The 17,300-nt window shown below is 40.3% G+C and overlaps 1 protein-coding gene across 1 annotated transcript; it reads left to right on the plus strand.

Moving 5' to 3' along the window:
* Positions 1 to 1,875: 1,875 nt before the first annotated feature.
* Positions 1,876 to 16,822, plus strand: LOC308098402 (uncharacterized protein). The gene is made up of 9 exons (XM_080446738.1): positions 1,876 to 2,048; positions 5,452 to 5,565; positions 5,779 to 5,973; positions 6,781 to 6,891; positions 10,638 to 10,838; positions 11,788 to 11,904; positions 12,257 to 12,296; positions 12,447 to 12,501; positions 15,921 to 16,822. The coding sequence occupies exons 1-9, from the start codon at positions 2,043 to 2,045 to the stop codon at positions 16,642 to 16,644; spliced, it is 1,563 nt and encodes a 520-aa protein (XP_080302864.1). The 5' UTR covers positions 1,876 to 2,042; the 3' UTR covers positions 16,645 to 16,822.
* Positions 16,823 to 17,300: the final 478 nt, after the last annotated feature.

Genomic DNA, 17,300 nt, shown 5'->3' on the forward strand with positions numbered 1-17,300 from the left:
TCATGGTGGCGCTATAACAGGCCGATTTGCATTTTTAACTATAACTGCACCGATCTGCGTGAAACTTTGCACGCACACTCCCTAGAAGCCAAGGAAAAACATTTTTCACATCTGCTTTTTACAGCGCCACCAGGAGGCCGACTTATGTCAAATACATTTTTGGATATTAATCCTTCAGATTTTATCCAAACATCACACAAATCGGTACACAGTATCTCTATAGTCATGTGATCAAGACGCATCTGTCCGATATTTCATATTCCATCCTGATTGGCTAAGGTTGGCTTCCAAAGTTTGCAGGATTGGTCCGTTTTGAACAAAATGTCTCAAATCATGAACGCGGCGTGCGATTTCCCTGAAGATGTGCACGCACATTCCCACTAGGCCGCGGAATAAATGCCACCCTTTTCACATTGCCCTGTTATAGCGCCACCAGCAGGTCTACTTTAGCAAAACACATTTTTGGAACAAAATGCCTCAAATCATGAATGCATGCACATTCCCACTAGGCCGAGGAAGAAATGCCACCCTTTTCACATTGGCCTATTATAGCGCCACCTGGAGGCCACAATGACCTACCTGACCTGGCGGAGACCTGTGCTCCGAGGAGCACTTTTTCTAGTTTTATATTATTTTTACTTGAAAAAAAGATCTCTGCCAGGCCTGGTTGCCTACCCAGGGCTGTGTCAGTCGTGGGGTGCAGCCGTCAGGACATGAGGAAGCTGTGGGGGGAAGTAGAGTGCAACATTGACCACCATCTATTTCACCGGCACTGGAGCTGAATTTTCTATTCATTTACTCTATCTATAACCATAGCAATTTTAGCAAATCCTTATATTAGTAATGTTATGCCTGGAATCAAGCAATGAATGTGTTGAATCATGACCATGATGGTCATGGTTAGCCGAAAACAACTCTTAGATCCTATTTTTAATATCTGGCATCTAGAGTTGCAATACCGACCCTAGACAGTCCATACATCCAAACAGAAAAGTCTGATCTGATAGTATTAAACAACGTTAAATTCACCAATATTGCAGCTGTATGGAAAGCTTAGATTATCCTCTTTCTATCTGCAAAGTCTTTGTTTCATAAAAATCCACCATAGACATGTTATGAGCTACTTTCTGTCAATATGTGTCAGAGTTTGGAAGCACTCGTTTTCAATAACGCACTGTCCTGCTGCCTCCGGCATTAATGTGACATTTCTAAACAGGAGGCAGCAGGAATGTTGAGTGATTTCCCACGAGTCCAAATTGTATATAATTATAATCCATTATCACTCATGCACTCCAAAAGTAGGCCAATTTGGAAGCTTACAAATGCCAAAAAATCTGAGACAGGCCCTTTAATGACATAACATGTGCCATCACAGACAACCAACTAAAACTCACTTGACCTGTTGAACTGGCTATCGGTACAAAATAAATCTCAATTCCCTGACATAATGTAAAGACACATTCATTGTTATAAATCATTGTTAAATCATTGTTATGAATCACACTTTGACCCAATGCTATTGATTTTTCTCCTTTTGTTTGACAGATGACTTAGAGAGGTATTTCAAGGTAGGTTCAAAATACTGATAGTTAATAAATAAATAAATAAATAAATATGTTAAAAATACAAATGAATAGCATTCATAAGAAATGGAATAATCTTATAATAAATCAAGTTGAACAGGTGGATACAGCTAATCATTTAGATGTAACACTTCATGCACATGTACATCCTTCTTGGAATTTTGATTGTCATCCTGCCTCACCTGTCTTCAATTCAGTAGAAGACAGGTGATTCACCCTGTGACTGTTTTCTTTCCTTCTCTACGTCATAGAGCAACCAGGACAGACACACACACCTGCATGGCTTCATAGAAACGTGTGTGGCACAGAGAGACAGATACAAACACCGATGGGATCTATGTTTTGAGAACGATGATACTTTATAAGTGCATTGATGCAGCATAAATGTGGGTTCAAGTAAACAATCAACGAAAGGAATAGTGATTCAGAGAAGAAGGAGAAGGACCTCTGGAACATAACATGGCGGTAAGACTAAACTTGTTTCATTGCGAATGTGAATTTACTTTGAAATCTTATGGGACCAATACTTTCTGGTAGTGTATATGTATTACTATAAACATTTTTTTCCCCACACAATGGGATCAAAGAGTTTTATCTGTACACACAGACGGAAACACTGTCCCATCATTCTATTCTAGAGACTGATGTTTAGATTATTAGTATTATGTATTCCATGTACTCACACTACATTCAAAAGTGGCCACTAATTTTGACACTTTGTTTCTGTTCATTAAAAATAAAATGTGCAAAGCTGATTTCATGACATTCTCACTGAAACCCCTCAGACTTTGCAACACACAGGGTTGCGTAATCTGAATACCTGAGAAACAATAGAACAGGCCAAAGATAAACATTCAACTGGACAAACCAGTGACGCAAAAGCAGGCAGCACCATTCAGAACGTCTTTTAGTTCTACACACAAGCAAATAGTCTACCTGCTGAGTGAATAACCTGTGAGCTCCATCAAAATACAGATGTCCTATCATACAAATAAAGGCAATTTAAGAGGAAGAATTAAACTGTTTGTATCTTAAGGCTTTCCTCGAGTGAGACAGAAATCAGTTACGAGCTCAGTGTGGACTTGTAATATATTTCAAGGTAGTGAAGTGATATTTCTTTCTTATAATACTGTAAGTATTAACCACTTAAACACTATACTTTATTGACCAGGGGTCTACTACAGTCCTTTTTCCCTTTTCCCTTCTACACCGAATATCCTTGCCAAAAACTGCCAATCTACAAGCGCACAATACATCATGTTGCGAGCTTGTAGATCAACTATTGTCACTGAATGTTACCTATCTTTCGCCTATTATGACATGCCAAGAATAGGGTGTTTGAAAAGCTCTATATTCCAATCATTGCTATAAAGTGTTTGTACAGTAACAGGGGTCTCCCTGTCTTCAGCTCTTTAGAAACAGAAAATTAATGTTCAGGTCAGGATACCAATTTTATCCAATCAGGAGAGAGAACACACATAATAGCATACAGGATAAACAAGTGAAATTGGAAGTGATGATACAAAAAAACTAACAACTGATCAACTTCAAATTCGGCCTGCATATCTATACCAAGAGAATGATGTGCCGAGTGGGAAGTCGTCGGATCGGTGGTTGTCCAAAACTGTTAATTCGCAAATCTTCATATACAGGTATGGAGGCGCGTGATGTCATCGATATGACGTTATAGTACTGCTGTCATAGACTGGCCTGGACTCCATTATGTGGTCATGGCTGACATGGAATGGATACCCTTACAACTGTTACAACGGGTACTGCGGTGCATGATGATGCACAGGAGAATGTGCATCGTTCCCAACAGGCATCGATCGGCCTTTTAAAATTAAAGATGAAAATTGATCTTTGAGTGGTTCTCACTCCTGATTGGATAAAATTGGTATTTTATCTTTATTAAAGAGCTGAAGAAGATGGGTAGACCCCCTGAACAAACACTATAGCAATGATTACTATTGTTATAGAGCTTTAACCTTTTTACGAAACAATATTACAACAACTTTAAATATTTCATATCCTAGCTTGATTATGTTCTTACAGGTTCCTCACCAGGTTAAATAAGGTAGGGTCATTTGGCATAGTTTAACACAAATGCAAACAATATATATTACAGTACATAAACACAATACAAGATCCATATCTACTGTACCACACTGTCACAATGAATCATACATGTAAAGGATGTTGAGGTCCAAAACAATGGTCCGTGCCTCAGATGACCCTCACTTCATACAGGTGCTTCCTGTATGTTTCCTTTCAGAAACGAACTTTTAAAGGTTATACTGAGGTCATTGTTTGTCTTTTATGGGGTTTTCGGTCACATGAGGTTCAGTGTACTTTAGTTTAGAATGCAGCAACAAAGGTTCAGTGTTGTTTCTTGAGCATCCAACAGAAATAATCTCCATACAGTCAATGGTTACTGCCAATATGAGAAAAGCAAACGTTATTGGCAGGCTGGCAGCAATAATGGAATCTTGACAGAACAGGTTTGTGGTTTGTGGCCATGTACTGTACCTGACCACAACACCACAAACCTGTTCTGTCCAGTTTCAGCTTCTAACGTTTTCAGGCTTCTGCATATTTGTTACCCTGACCAGATATACAGTATGTGTCTCAGCACCTCAGTGCTGGGGTAGGGAGTCCCTCCCTTACCATGTTGAAGAGTTGTCATCTAACTTTTTTTCTTTCTTTGTTGCAATGCTAATCATTTATATCTTAGAATTGTATTAATTAAAATTGGGCAATGTATTAAAGGGAACTAAACCCTAGACAATTTTTAATTTAATGGATTTGCTTCCATCTAAACGTTAAGTCTGCTAAAGGGCTAGGCTAAGCACTGTGATTTATGACACACAGCTACAGCGATACAATTTATAATTGGTGTGTTAGTCAACAGTATTGTCCATGCTTGCACACTGGGACACCGAATCACACCCATTATTAAGTTCATTAGCTGCAGCTGTATTGCTTTACAACAGCGCTTGTATATTTCTTTTTTAGTCGTTTGACTCGTTTCTCTAGGAATCAGTAAAATGATAAAGCCATGCTTTTGAAGTGGGACATTGAAAGGGAAAGATTGTATTCCTTTCTCCACGGGAGTGTGTATGTTCCCTCAACCCTATGTTCCCTCAGCCCTACGTTAAGCCCAACCCTATACCTAACCCCAGGGAACATGGAGGGAACATAAGGCCCTCCCCCACGCACATCAACACAACCATTCATACAAGAAATATGGTTTCCCGGAGAGCAAAGGAATGTTGCTTTTCACACCTGATCCTTTTTATCAAAGACATCATCGCACTGCATGCGATGACCTGATAATGAACAGGAAAAATCTTTACAGATGTACGTAGCCTACATCCAAATGATGACCTATATACGGAACAGAAAAACGTGTGAAAACACAAAAATAGAATCCGCCTACTGGGTAATGCTCCTATGAACATTGCGTACAGAACATAATACAATAGATGTCCATGAGATAAATCCTGTGTGCGGATACGTTTTCTGAATGAACAGGGCCACACCCAATCTTTTCCCGACACCTGCGGCAGAAGTAGTAGTGTTAATGTAGTCTGTTTGGTGGCGAGTCACCCTAACACTGATTTTACACTCAGCAGTTTTTCGTGGGGGCTATTCCTCTTGACCTTTACTGATATCCTTTGAATAGAAAGAACTGAACTCTGCATCTCTCTGCATCAAATTAGTACCCTGTAAAATCCTGAGTGTTTGTTCAACACTGAAAGTGAATGGACCGGGTCGATTTTCACACTTTCAGAGTTATATTAACCCTGTATTTTACTGTGTATTAATCAGAACAACTGCAACATTTTTGTCATAACTGGCCCCACAGCCACCCGTACCTCCCAGGACAAAACTTCTGGAGAAGTCCTTTCCTACTGGCTCCTGTGACCTCCCTTCCTCCACCCCAGCAGAGTCTGTCTATGAAGACATAGACTCCCTAAAGGTAAGGGGGGGGGGGATATTCATATATATAGAGGTTTAAAAGTAGAGTAACGGATTAAACCTGTGATGATAAAGTTGAGTTGAGAATTTCTCCCTTGATTCTTTGACTAATCTGTCAAATCTGACAGGTTGACAGGATTGTGTTTCAAAAATAATTCCATTACATTCATGTGTTCCATTACAAATAATGCCAATACTTTTCTCTTACCTTCAGACTGATCCTGTTGAGAGAAGCCAGATATTGACTGACACCATGAAGCCTACACCTCTTCCCAGGTCCAAATCATGTCCTCGTCCTGTTTGCCCCCCTCCCAGTCCACCTATAAACAAGCAGCTGTCTTCCTGTGGTTCCACAACAACTGTTAATGGAAGCCACAATAACAGCTCAACAACTGTGCACATTTTGGAGGTAGGAAATGTTAGTGAAATGAAAGATGATGAAATTAAATGCTCCAATCAAAATAACCGGTCCATTAGTTGTATCCAATCCAATCCACTTTATTTATAGAGCACATCTAAAACAACAGTGTTGAACCAAAGTGCTGTACACTCAGTAAAATACTAAAATAAACAAGAGAAACACACACAATAAATACAACATTTGACACAATGCCTGGAGGAAGCAGCAGCTTCTCAATCTGAATTTTCAAACGCCAAGGAGAACAAGTGAGTTTTCAAACGTGATTTAAACACAGGCAGGGTTTGAGACACTCTTACATGGGGTGGCAGCTCGTTCCACAGTGTGGGCGTTATGGAGGAAAATGATCTATCTCCCCGTGTTTTCAACTTTGTTGCTGGGACCTTAAGGAGTGACTGGTCAGTAGACCTCAAGACCCTTGTAACGTTATTGGGAGGTAGAAGTTCGGATATGTATAATGGTGCCAGCCCATTATACATATAATGGGTTGTAGAGAATATAGGGCCTACATAATCTTACAAAATAATTGCTGCCATGAAAGTCAAGCACTAAGCAGTAAGCAACACTCATAGCTTGCAAAATATGCACATTTTTGAAGGCACAATCAATTATTTTTGAAAAAAATTTGAGATACTTTTCCTGTAGCTTTTCATGTTCTATTTGGCATAAAATTGTTCAAATATTTTAAAATCAAATTCTAAAAGTGTGGGAAATTCATTTCAAACACTGAATCATACAACACAACAGTGATATGTGGGAATAGTACCTTAGCTTTTTTTCTGTTTATTTGTTTTCCAGACTACAAATATAGATGGTGAGAGAACACCATCCCCTCTTCCACCTCCACGACCCCCTCTCCCCTCCAGCTACCGTGCCTCCTCAGGGTATAAGAGAGGACTAAAACCTCAGGTAAGTCATTATGCTGCGTTTTCACTGTACCAGACTGCACAACAGGCCATAGCACCATTTCCTTCATTACGCTTGCTTGAAACTTCTTTTGTGTGTTACGATTTCCTTCAAGAAGCTTTGTGGTTCATATAAACTTTATATGCATAAAGAATGGCACAGAGATGGGCATTTTATTCCAAATGACATCACCCCATGAGATACTGCAGGGGACTTTGGTCATTAGCTTTAAAAGTGGATACTCTTTGATCTGCATTGGGCGGCCATAGCTGAATCTGTAGAGCATCAGAAGGGCCCTGGTTCACCCCCTGGACCACCCAGTCGATGTGTTGGACGTGTCCCTGTTTGTGCAAGAACTGTTCCCTGGGTGCTGTATTGATAGTGCCCACTGCTCCTAATAGTAGGAGGGTGGGTGAAAGGGGAGGGATCATTTCTTCATACAGGTGAGCTGTCATTACTGGCCTGGAACATCAGTCAGTAAAGTGATTGAGTGATATGAGCTACCAAACCATGTCAGGTTCAACAGAACAAAACAAATACTTAACATTGAATTTAACATGATGCAACTACTAGTTAAGCAACTGTGACAACAAAAATCCCCAAAGGAGTGGAATTATTTGTTATTATTGCTAGGGTTCCAGAGAGAGACGTACCCAAACTAGGAGTCCTCCACCCACCCCAACTGTCAATCACCTGTCCCAACAATTCCATCCAGACCAGCATCTATCTCAATGGAACTCTTGATAACAGGATTCCTGGTGTAATGGAATTTAATGTTATATATTGTGAAAAAAATGTTGTTCTTTGACTAACTTTATAGGGCATAGCAGTGGCGGCCATTTTCTGGTTCCACTTCAAAATAGTCAATGCATTTTTCCCATTGACATTTCCAAAAGTATGTATATCAATTAATTTAAGCCTAGAATCAAGCCATCCAGGGTCCTGGTGAATCATGACCATAAAACATTTTTTTCTGTGATTTTATTTTATTTTATATTTAATTATATGATATACTTTATTTAATAAATACCCTTTGTTTTGCCGTTTAAATTTTTTTTTTCTTCACAGAATCAAACGTTTTATGGTCATGATTCACCAGGACCCTGGATGGCTTGATTCTAGGCTTAAAATAATTGATATAAATATTTTTGTAAATGTCAATGGGAAAAATGCATTGACTATTTTGAAGTGGAACCAGAAAATGGCCGCCACTGCTATGCCCTATTGGTTGCACTTATACATCAAGCTGCCCCACTCTAAGGAAACATGAGATAGGCTCCCGACCCATGGGCCACATGACTCAGGAACGTTGGTTCCCAAGGCTACACTAACAACTTTATTGGATTTACTTTGGCGCTTTGCTAGTAATGGCTAATAATACAGAGGAAGATCCCTAGACTGTCTGCGTCCCTGACTGCGTGGGGAGAATTTGAGTATAGGAAAAGTTTCACCAATGGCTCCTCAGAATTGCTCCACTGGTGTGGCTCACTGGAAAACAATAGTTAAAGTTGACATACAGTAGCAGTCAATACAGACAGTAGCAGGACTCTAGTGTGTTGTACTGGGAAACTCTCCAGTGTGAGCTGTCTACAGCCTGTCACTGTATGTGTGAAGCATCAGCACTGATCAGAGCATTCCTGGCGTAAAAAAATAGAATAACATAAAAATATATGAATTAGGCTATATCAGCAACTATCACGCACAATTTCGTAAACTCTTGTGTTGTCTGTCATGCAGCTGTCAGCTGTCATATTTTCTATATTTGTCTTTGATAAGCTTAACTGGCAACTGCTGATAAAAACACAACTTATTGAAACAAGGAATTAACAGTCACACCTTTGTGGATTACAGTAAAATTGTAATGACAATCACATTCGCAATCACTTAATTAAGAAGTGTTGCGCTGTTACTCTGCAGCCGCACAAGGAGGTACCAGACTTATCCCGACGTTTGCATCATAAGCAATATTTGATACTCATAAGTATCACCCACATGTTACTGATTATAGAGAATGTTGAATTATTGTAATCTGTTCTTGATTTCCTGTGCAATGGATGTGCATGTGGTATGGAGCGAATGGCATTCGCAAATCATTGTCTTTGAATAGACTAACATCTTACATAAACACAATTGACACAATTAATTGACACACTCACTAAATAGGAAAATTTGAATCACGATTCGTTGAGAATTAGGCATAGCACAAGACCATAGGCTATTTTAGCGCCATAGTAGCCATCTGTCGGTGTCGGCTCTCAGGTCTCTTTTCACACCTTCCAACCGACTGATCTAGAGTCTGTTTTGCGGAGAGTCACCTTTAGGCTCTAGATATAGACAATACACAATAGCAATTGACATGCCTCGAATGAGACGGTCCTGTTTTAGTTGGAAGCTTGCCCTCTAGGCTAGCAGCTACTGAAATAAGAATTCACATTGGCAATCCCCGTTTTTGAAAAGGTGCCAAGGTGTCATGTCAGTGTCATAGAAGATAAAGTAGGCTTGCTAGTCTATACTTGAGACCCGCCCTTTTGAATGACTACTTATTTACTGTAATGACTAAAGTAATTCATGGGAAGCATAGATTTGTGTCTGTAAATAGATGTTTATATACAAGGAAGTGTTCCACTCTGGTGAACAGTTGTGATGGCTTACGTGTATTCCTTTTAACTCTCTGTATTGTCACTGACAATACAGATGTTTAGATAGGAAGGTTGATTCTTGTTGCCATGGTGAGGTGAGGGAATACAAAGGGAGGGAAATTACAGTTAAACTGTAAGACATATTGATGACACAACACTTTTTTTCAGTTGAACATATTCAAGATTACAATATGCTGTATTACATTTTTATTTATTTATTTTGTATTATCCTATATTAAAATTGGCCAATGGGAGGGACCACGGCCACGTCGTCACTATAACTCAGACATAACCATAAACAAACCCGATACGCCCATATATAGGCATCTCACTATAACGGACATAACCATTAAAAAAAAACGGTACGCCCATATATAGGCATATATGGAGATCCGGTTGTCCAGAGCCAAAGATCCGACCAATATGCGCATATTTGGGAATGATTGACTTCAAACTTGGCACGTGCATCGGCAAGGACTTGAGGGAATGCAGTGCCCACCTTTAGTTGTTCGGATATGTGCTTGTCCAGAACAGCCGAGCCGACCAAAATGTCCTAAATACATAAAGGGTCTGTTGAATCCCTACCCAAACTCAAACCTAACCTAAAATAATTCCTTTTAGGTTAGAGTTTTATTCCAATATGTTTACTTATTGTATTGAATTGTATTTTATGTAGGCCTATTCTATGTATTATTGATGAATTGTGTACAATATGGACCATAAGCCCCCGTTTGACTGTACTGACCTGTACTGTTAACAATCTCTTAAATAAAGTATTCAATCAATCAAACCTTATCGATGTGCTATTTCAACCAAATGTTTGCCCCACAATAGGGATGCTAAGGTAAACATAAAGATACAATAAAGGCAGTACCTCAGACTCTTGCAAATAAGGACATCACATATATGACTTGACATGGTGACAGGGCTCAATGCCTGTTCAGCTGCCTGGTGGCCTGGCTGTGGAAACTGTCCTAGTCTGTTCATTTGGCATTTGTGATATTTATATTTCTTTGAATAATAGACTTTTTTTGTGAATGACTAATCTAATGAGCATTACAGGATGTAATCATATGAATCATTGAATCATTTGTCTCTTATCCACAACAGCACGTCAATGCAGGAGAAAACAAAGCACCACAGCGGCCTCAACAGCCACCTCCACCACAGTTCACCCCTCCACCTCCACCACGCCCCATTAAGAGGCCAGCTGTATCGTATTCCTCCGGCACCTATGACACCCAGGCCCTGTACTCTGAGATAGAGTATCCCCCATACCTGGAAGTGTTACCAGATGAGAATGATGATAGGGTGAGAGAGAGACACACACACACACACACACACACACACACACACACACACACACACACACACACACACACACACACACACACACACACACACACACACACACACACACACACACACACACACACACACACACACACACACACACACACACACACACACACATACATACACACACTCGGGTACACTCATAGGCTTATACCAATTAAGGGCCAAGGAATCAGCGCTGGAATTGAAGCCATTGAGCCCACCAAGTGAAGACTCGCCCCCGCTGCGGTTGCAGCCAATAGCAGTCGTTTCCGGTTTCATTTCGGGACCGGAAGTTCAAAGATGGCGGATTTCAATTTGCCGAAAAAGTGGCTTTAAAACGGTTTGTAGAAACCAATGGGGCTCCCTTTGTCCATATATTTTACAGTTTATGGCTTATACAAGTAGGCCGACATATATGGAAACATGCATACTCACATAAGTGCATGCGTAGCAGAGTAGCCCTGCTGAAGACCAGAAACCAAGGCCAAGGGGGGATTCCCATGCCATGTGGGAAGCCCGGGCTCAAATCCAGGGGGTTCCAATGGGGGCTCGTCTGGATTGGATTTCCAGGCAGGGGGAGGTCAAAGGTGGGTGAAGCGAATCTCTGCCTGAAGACCAGAAGTCCTGATATCTCCCATGGAAAGGTGGGGGGGGTTCTCTTTTGGCTGAACAGTACATGTTTGGTTGGAGACTCTGGTTGAAACACCCCTCCCGCAGAGATAATCCGCCACTTAACCACCACTAATTATTTCAAAAATAGCTTCATAAACAACCTCACAATGCGTTGTGAGCTCGTAGATCTGCTATTTTTGAAAAAATGCTTGAAATGTTTCGAATTAAACATTTCACCTATAATGACATGCACATAATTGGGACGCCAGGATTAAAGTGGTTAATAAAGTGTCCTTTAATCTAATTTCAGATCATACAATCAAACAGCACGTTCAAGCAGGGACTGGGAAGGCCAACAGTAGCCCGGACCCCACCACAAACTGGACCACGCTACCGCAACGGTGACTTTCCTGTACACCAGGAGGAGGTATGGCCGTAATGTAACCAACGACATTGAATTATACTGTATTGATTTACTTCACTTTGCCCTCCTTTCCTTTTACCAACGAAGAATACTTTGATGCACAATACTTTTTGGTTTCGTTTAAAATGTTAATCTTTCTTATCTCGCTGGAACACGGATCATTCCAATTATTTCACATGTAATCTGTGAGAAACTACTAACCAAAACGTACATACTTTAAACCTTAGCCCACTGCAAAAAAGTAGGATCTCTGTTAGTTAAATGTGGGATTACAAAGAAACCACTGTAAACGCATTGACTGAAGCTACGCTGATTTTACCACCCCTTTCTGACAATAAAAACCTCTTCTTCCCAGGACATAGACAATCTGTTGAGATGGCTGAAGACAATGGAATGTAAGTATGGTTTAACATGTTTTGTGGTGCTTCTGTGTATGGCTTTGTGTTGGATTTTGTTTTGGGTTGTGCTGGTGGCCTTGGTGACCCAAAACAGAAGCATTGTGTGCATTGCATTATCTAACTCCATCTCTTTTTGTATTCTTGTAGACTCGAATAACATGGCTCCATCACTGTATGGCCTCAATATAGAAGATGAAACTAGGTAAGAGCTGACTGTCCAGCGAACAAATGCAACCTGTATACTGTAGGTATATATATTGGGCAGAAACTTTGTATCTCCATATTTCAACTTTTAATGTTGAAGTGCACAACGCTTCTTTGCACTTGAGGTGATGAGAGATGGTACACAAGGTAGATGGTGCACAGGAAATAACAATATAATATGTGCTTAGCTAAGGTTAGTTTCACAGTTTAGTATGTCGCAATATTCAGCATGTACGCACTTTTAGATGACATACAGGGCAAAAGGTTAAGTAAGTGCTAGATCTGCAGAATGGTGTTAGGACATAGCCCCTCAGCTACTGTCAGCCACAGCGAGGCTTCCTGCTATGAGGAACTTTAAGAGTAAACATTATTCTCCGTTACAACAGGAGACATCGCTGCAGATCAATAAACATTGCATTATGTCAGGTAACAGGTTACAACAGCGAGTATGCAAACGGAACCAAATGGACCAGTAAGGGTCCATTTGGTTCCATTTACTCGCAGAGTTATGGGGGTCCTTAAATTTAAAAGGTTTGAGAACCACTGCCATAGTACAGTGTCAAACAAAAGTAGCAAAAATGGCCGATCTACAAGCTCACAGCGCATCGCAATGCGACGTGTTGTGAGCTTGTAGATCTGCTATTTTTTCCATTTCTGCTTAAATTGTTTTAAAGTGAAAATGGTTACTAATGTATGTAGGTTTTATAAATATTGAACCAGTTTTAATTTGGACATCCGCCTGACAGCCATTATATATCTTCCTCTCAGTCTACTGTGCTGATGTAGGAATCGTGATGCAGCAGAAGCTTTTGGCACGCCAAGGATTAGAACTAAGTGATTCGTGACACAGTAGTGATTTCTGATTTATTAAAGACCGACTCATACGTTTATACTCAAGCTTGATAATCAAGGGAGGAGAAAATGATGGTCAACAGTTGGTTACGTCTATGTGTTCTACTGTTTTTCCAAGCTTTTCTATTAATGAAAGCAGTTAAAGGAACCTAATCTGACCTCAATGTCAGAGTACATAGGGTCACTTACAGGTCCTTTCGCTTTGTCTCTTCTACTTACACAAAGTTGTGAAAACCGTAACTGTAACTTTCCAACTGCAAATTCAGATGTGTTTACATTAGTGGCATGTACTTAAAGAGACCTGGGTCACAGTGGTATGATTGAGGTGTTTAATGTAGCACGTTTAATTATGATATAAAATACAAGAAATTGGGCCTGGGCGGCTGGCTTAGCGGTCCGGGTGCCTAGCCTGACAGCGTGTCGCGGGTTCGAATCCCGATCCCGACGACCTTTGCTGCGTGTCACTCCCCATTTCCTATCAGTCTACTGTATACTATCAAAATAAAAAGGCAGCCAAAGTAAATAAAATAATAATAATTATAATAAAAAAACACAATAAATTGTATTAATCAATAAAGGATTAATTGATTGCATAATATTATAGTTTAAGTTACTCACTTGATTTGGACTTAAAACTAGAACCTCTTCTACTCTTCTCCTCAGCCTATTTCCCCACAACAGCTGTGTCCCTCCCCCATCAAATCTTGTCATCCACAGTTTACATTCCTCTATTCCGTTATGTCAGTGATACTTAAAAGCATATCTAGCCATGCACCAAACACTACATAATTAAATTATTTTAACAGCACAACCACTTTACTAAGATTATTTTCCAAACAGTCACACACCACAGTTTTCACTACAGTTTATGTGTAGAATTTACCCTCTAAATCTAGGGTAGATTCTACCCTAAGTACTTATTAATGCTAGAAGACAACACTCATTGTAGAAACAAACCTGTTCTAACGTATAGGAGCAGACCTCTATGTTTTCATACATGCATACTTTTTTTTATCAAACTAGTACCACTATTAATTTACATACTTGGAGAGCGAGCCGGGAGAGCCCACAGACAGCCACCACATTAAAAAGAGGATAAATGTTGTCCCACCTGGATCCAATCAGCATAAAGGTCGATAGATCTGGGGCGGAGCACCAAATGATGTACTGTATGTGAAATTAAGTTGGAAGCAGAAACCTGCAGAATTCACAATCTCATCAAACAATCATTAAGGTTTAATAGAATATATCATAAAAAATATATATACTCAGTGGGAACACAGTTCCCAAGGACAGCAGCCTGGCTGCCTTGAGCCAGCCTTTCACCTTGGAAGCCCCTGTGTACCTCACAGAAATCTGTTAATCAGGCCTCATGAGACCGGCCAGATTTACAGACTTAAAATGTTGTACCGTAACTTTCCTTTCTGGCTTTTAGGCAACTTAATTATGCACATGCATGTAACTACATAACATATCTTGACCTCAATATGAACCAGGCCTGGGATTTCATCTCTTTAGGGGCAAGGCCGAGCGCTTGGCCTTTGGTCTTGTAAATGGTTTGAGGGCACAAAGGCCAAATGCCAGGACAGCAAGGCCATCAAATAAAACAATTATATCAAGTCCACTGAAATAATTATTAGAATTTAAGGGTTGAGAATGAATTGTTATTAAATACTTAATAACTATCAAATAAATAAATGATTGGCATTTACAAATTACCAATATTTGTACAAACTCCTGAAAAGGAGTTCAAAGGTTCATACTCGGTTCACGTCCTGTTCTACAGAAGCAGGATGTAGTCTATGACGTGCACATGCTGTGTGGGTATGATCTATAATTCGTAGTTAAAGGGATATTACACTTTCATGTTTGAAAGTGAAATAATTATCCCTTTAAGATGCAACTTGTGTTGGAATCTTTGCTTCAACGCTCATCAAACGTTCGTGTTTGATGTGACCTGGAAACATCAGTGCCGATTATAATAAATCTTCTTTACCACCTTGTATCATTGTCTCCGGAGTCAATCTTGTCTTTGAGTTAACTCACCAGAGTTGTTAAATTAAAGGAAAGAGACAGAGGAGAAAACTGTGAAATCAGGCTCTGGTCAAAATATTAATATGTATTTCATAGTTATGAAAGTGTGCGCTTCATTAGAATGGGATTGAGGGGGAGATGCACACTTATGGTATATGAATACCACTATACAGATAACTCCATGTTCTCTTTTTTCTCTCTAGAGACAGAATGCTGAGACCATGTATTGTGCATGTTATAGGCTGTATATTATATTATATTATATAGCCTATTGTTGATTGTTTGATCAGAATGATTATGAGACTTCTGTGTATTCCTGGCTCCAAATGTTATCACATTAGCTTTTTGTCAAAATACACTTATCATACCATGACTTCTAGTGTATATTTATAGTTAGTTGTGCACTGTGCTGCATTGTGAGCTTGTAGATCTGCTATCTGCAACTAAGAATATCTCGGGCTTAACCATGAGTGCAGTTTCATAGAATGATGACCTTTCCCTCAATCTGTTCTATCATTTTATCCTATACAGGGAATTCAATCGGAGAGCCATGAATGTGAAGAAAGCTGTACGTCTCTATAACCTCCTCCTGATTCAGCGTAACGGCACCCTGCGGGGCCACATCTCCGGACTCAACGGCATCTCCGACAGCCTGGAGAAGCTGCAGAAGAAGACCAAGACCATGGGCATTGCTGGGGGCACAACTGGCGCCCTGGGTGGTGTCGCTGCCGTGGTGGGCATCGCCCTGGCTCCCGTGACCATGGGGGTTTCTCTGGTTGCCACAGCTGTGGGTGCTGGCATGGTGGCTTCAGCTGGGGGCATGGGCGCCAAAGCATCTATTGCCCGCAAGAAGTGTGTGGACAGGGAGAAGGTGGAAAAGATAGTGCAGGACTACAGGGCTTGTGCTGCTGATGTGGAGAGTTGTGTGGCGTTGATCCATTCTGGGATGGATGAATTGAGGAGGCATGACCTGTCCAGGTTACAAAGGGCAGGAGCTCAGCCTGAGGCACTGAGAATGGCAAAACTATCACAGACTCTGTACAGTGCTACAACTCACATAGGAGGCATGTCATCTGAGCGGCTGCTTCAGAGCTTTGCTAAAGAAATGGACCTGTACTTTACGGAAAAAGACGGTCAGAGGCTGAAGCAGTCGGCCGAGAACAAGTTTATGAGCAGAGTTCGCTTGCTGGCTCAAGATCTGCAGGGTGTGCTGGATGAACTGAATAAAATGTGGGAGAAATTCAGTATAGTCTAGGAGTTGATCTCTGTTCATTCATGTGAAAGAAAAATATAGATAAGTGATCACACACAAACAAATATATTTACCTCCAACTGTTTTATATAGTTTTAAAGCATGCATTGTATTTAAAACATGTATATATATTTTATTTATCAATTATTGATGATTTGTAATAAATACTTATTGTTTGTAAGATATTTCTATTATCAATGACCACATTAAACTAAGATCAAACACATGGGGAAAAAATGCTTTCATAACTAAGCTTACAAAAACATCGTTGCACAACCATCTAATTTCTTGTATCACGATGATGCTGCAATAAATGCATACGCCGTCACTACTTTTGCACGGAATGCAAACATTGGCGGAGTAATACGATACCCCGGCGGCGGTGAGGTTGCGGAAGGACACGCGCCGCCGAGCTCCAGTGTTGCCATGTCGGCTTATTATAAGCGACTTTGGGCTGCTTTTCTGTAAAGTTGCTTGTAAATATTGGTAGTTTTTGGGCTTGTTTCTAAAGTGTAGTTGCTTATTTGGGCTTGTTAAATTTTTGTATAATAATCATGTCACATATTTTCATGTCAAGGACCCTTAATATATTTGTCCCTTGATATATTTGTCCCGGCCTTAACCCCCATCTGAAAATGTTTTGTGCCAGGGACTGAGTC

The sequence above is a fragment of the Gymnoscopelus braueri genome (assembly GCF_963280865.1).
Source record: "Gymnoscopelus braueri genome assembly, chromosome: 13".
Taxonomy (NCBI): domain Eukaryota; kingdom Metazoa; phylum Chordata; class Actinopteri; order Myctophiformes; family Myctophidae; genus Gymnoscopelus; species Gymnoscopelus braueri.

Bases quoted from the DNA above. Each gene is read 5' to 3' on its own strand.
- LOC308098402 (XM_080446738.1), top strand. The intron at 5,974-6,780 runs GTAGGAAATGTT...TTTGTTTTCCAG, and splicing joins CAACTGTGCACATTTTGGAG to ACTACAAATATAGATGGTGA. The intron at 11,905-12,256 runs GTATGGCCGTAA...TCTTCTTCCCAG, and splicing joins TTCCTGTACACCAGGAGGAG to GACATAGACAATCTGTTGAG.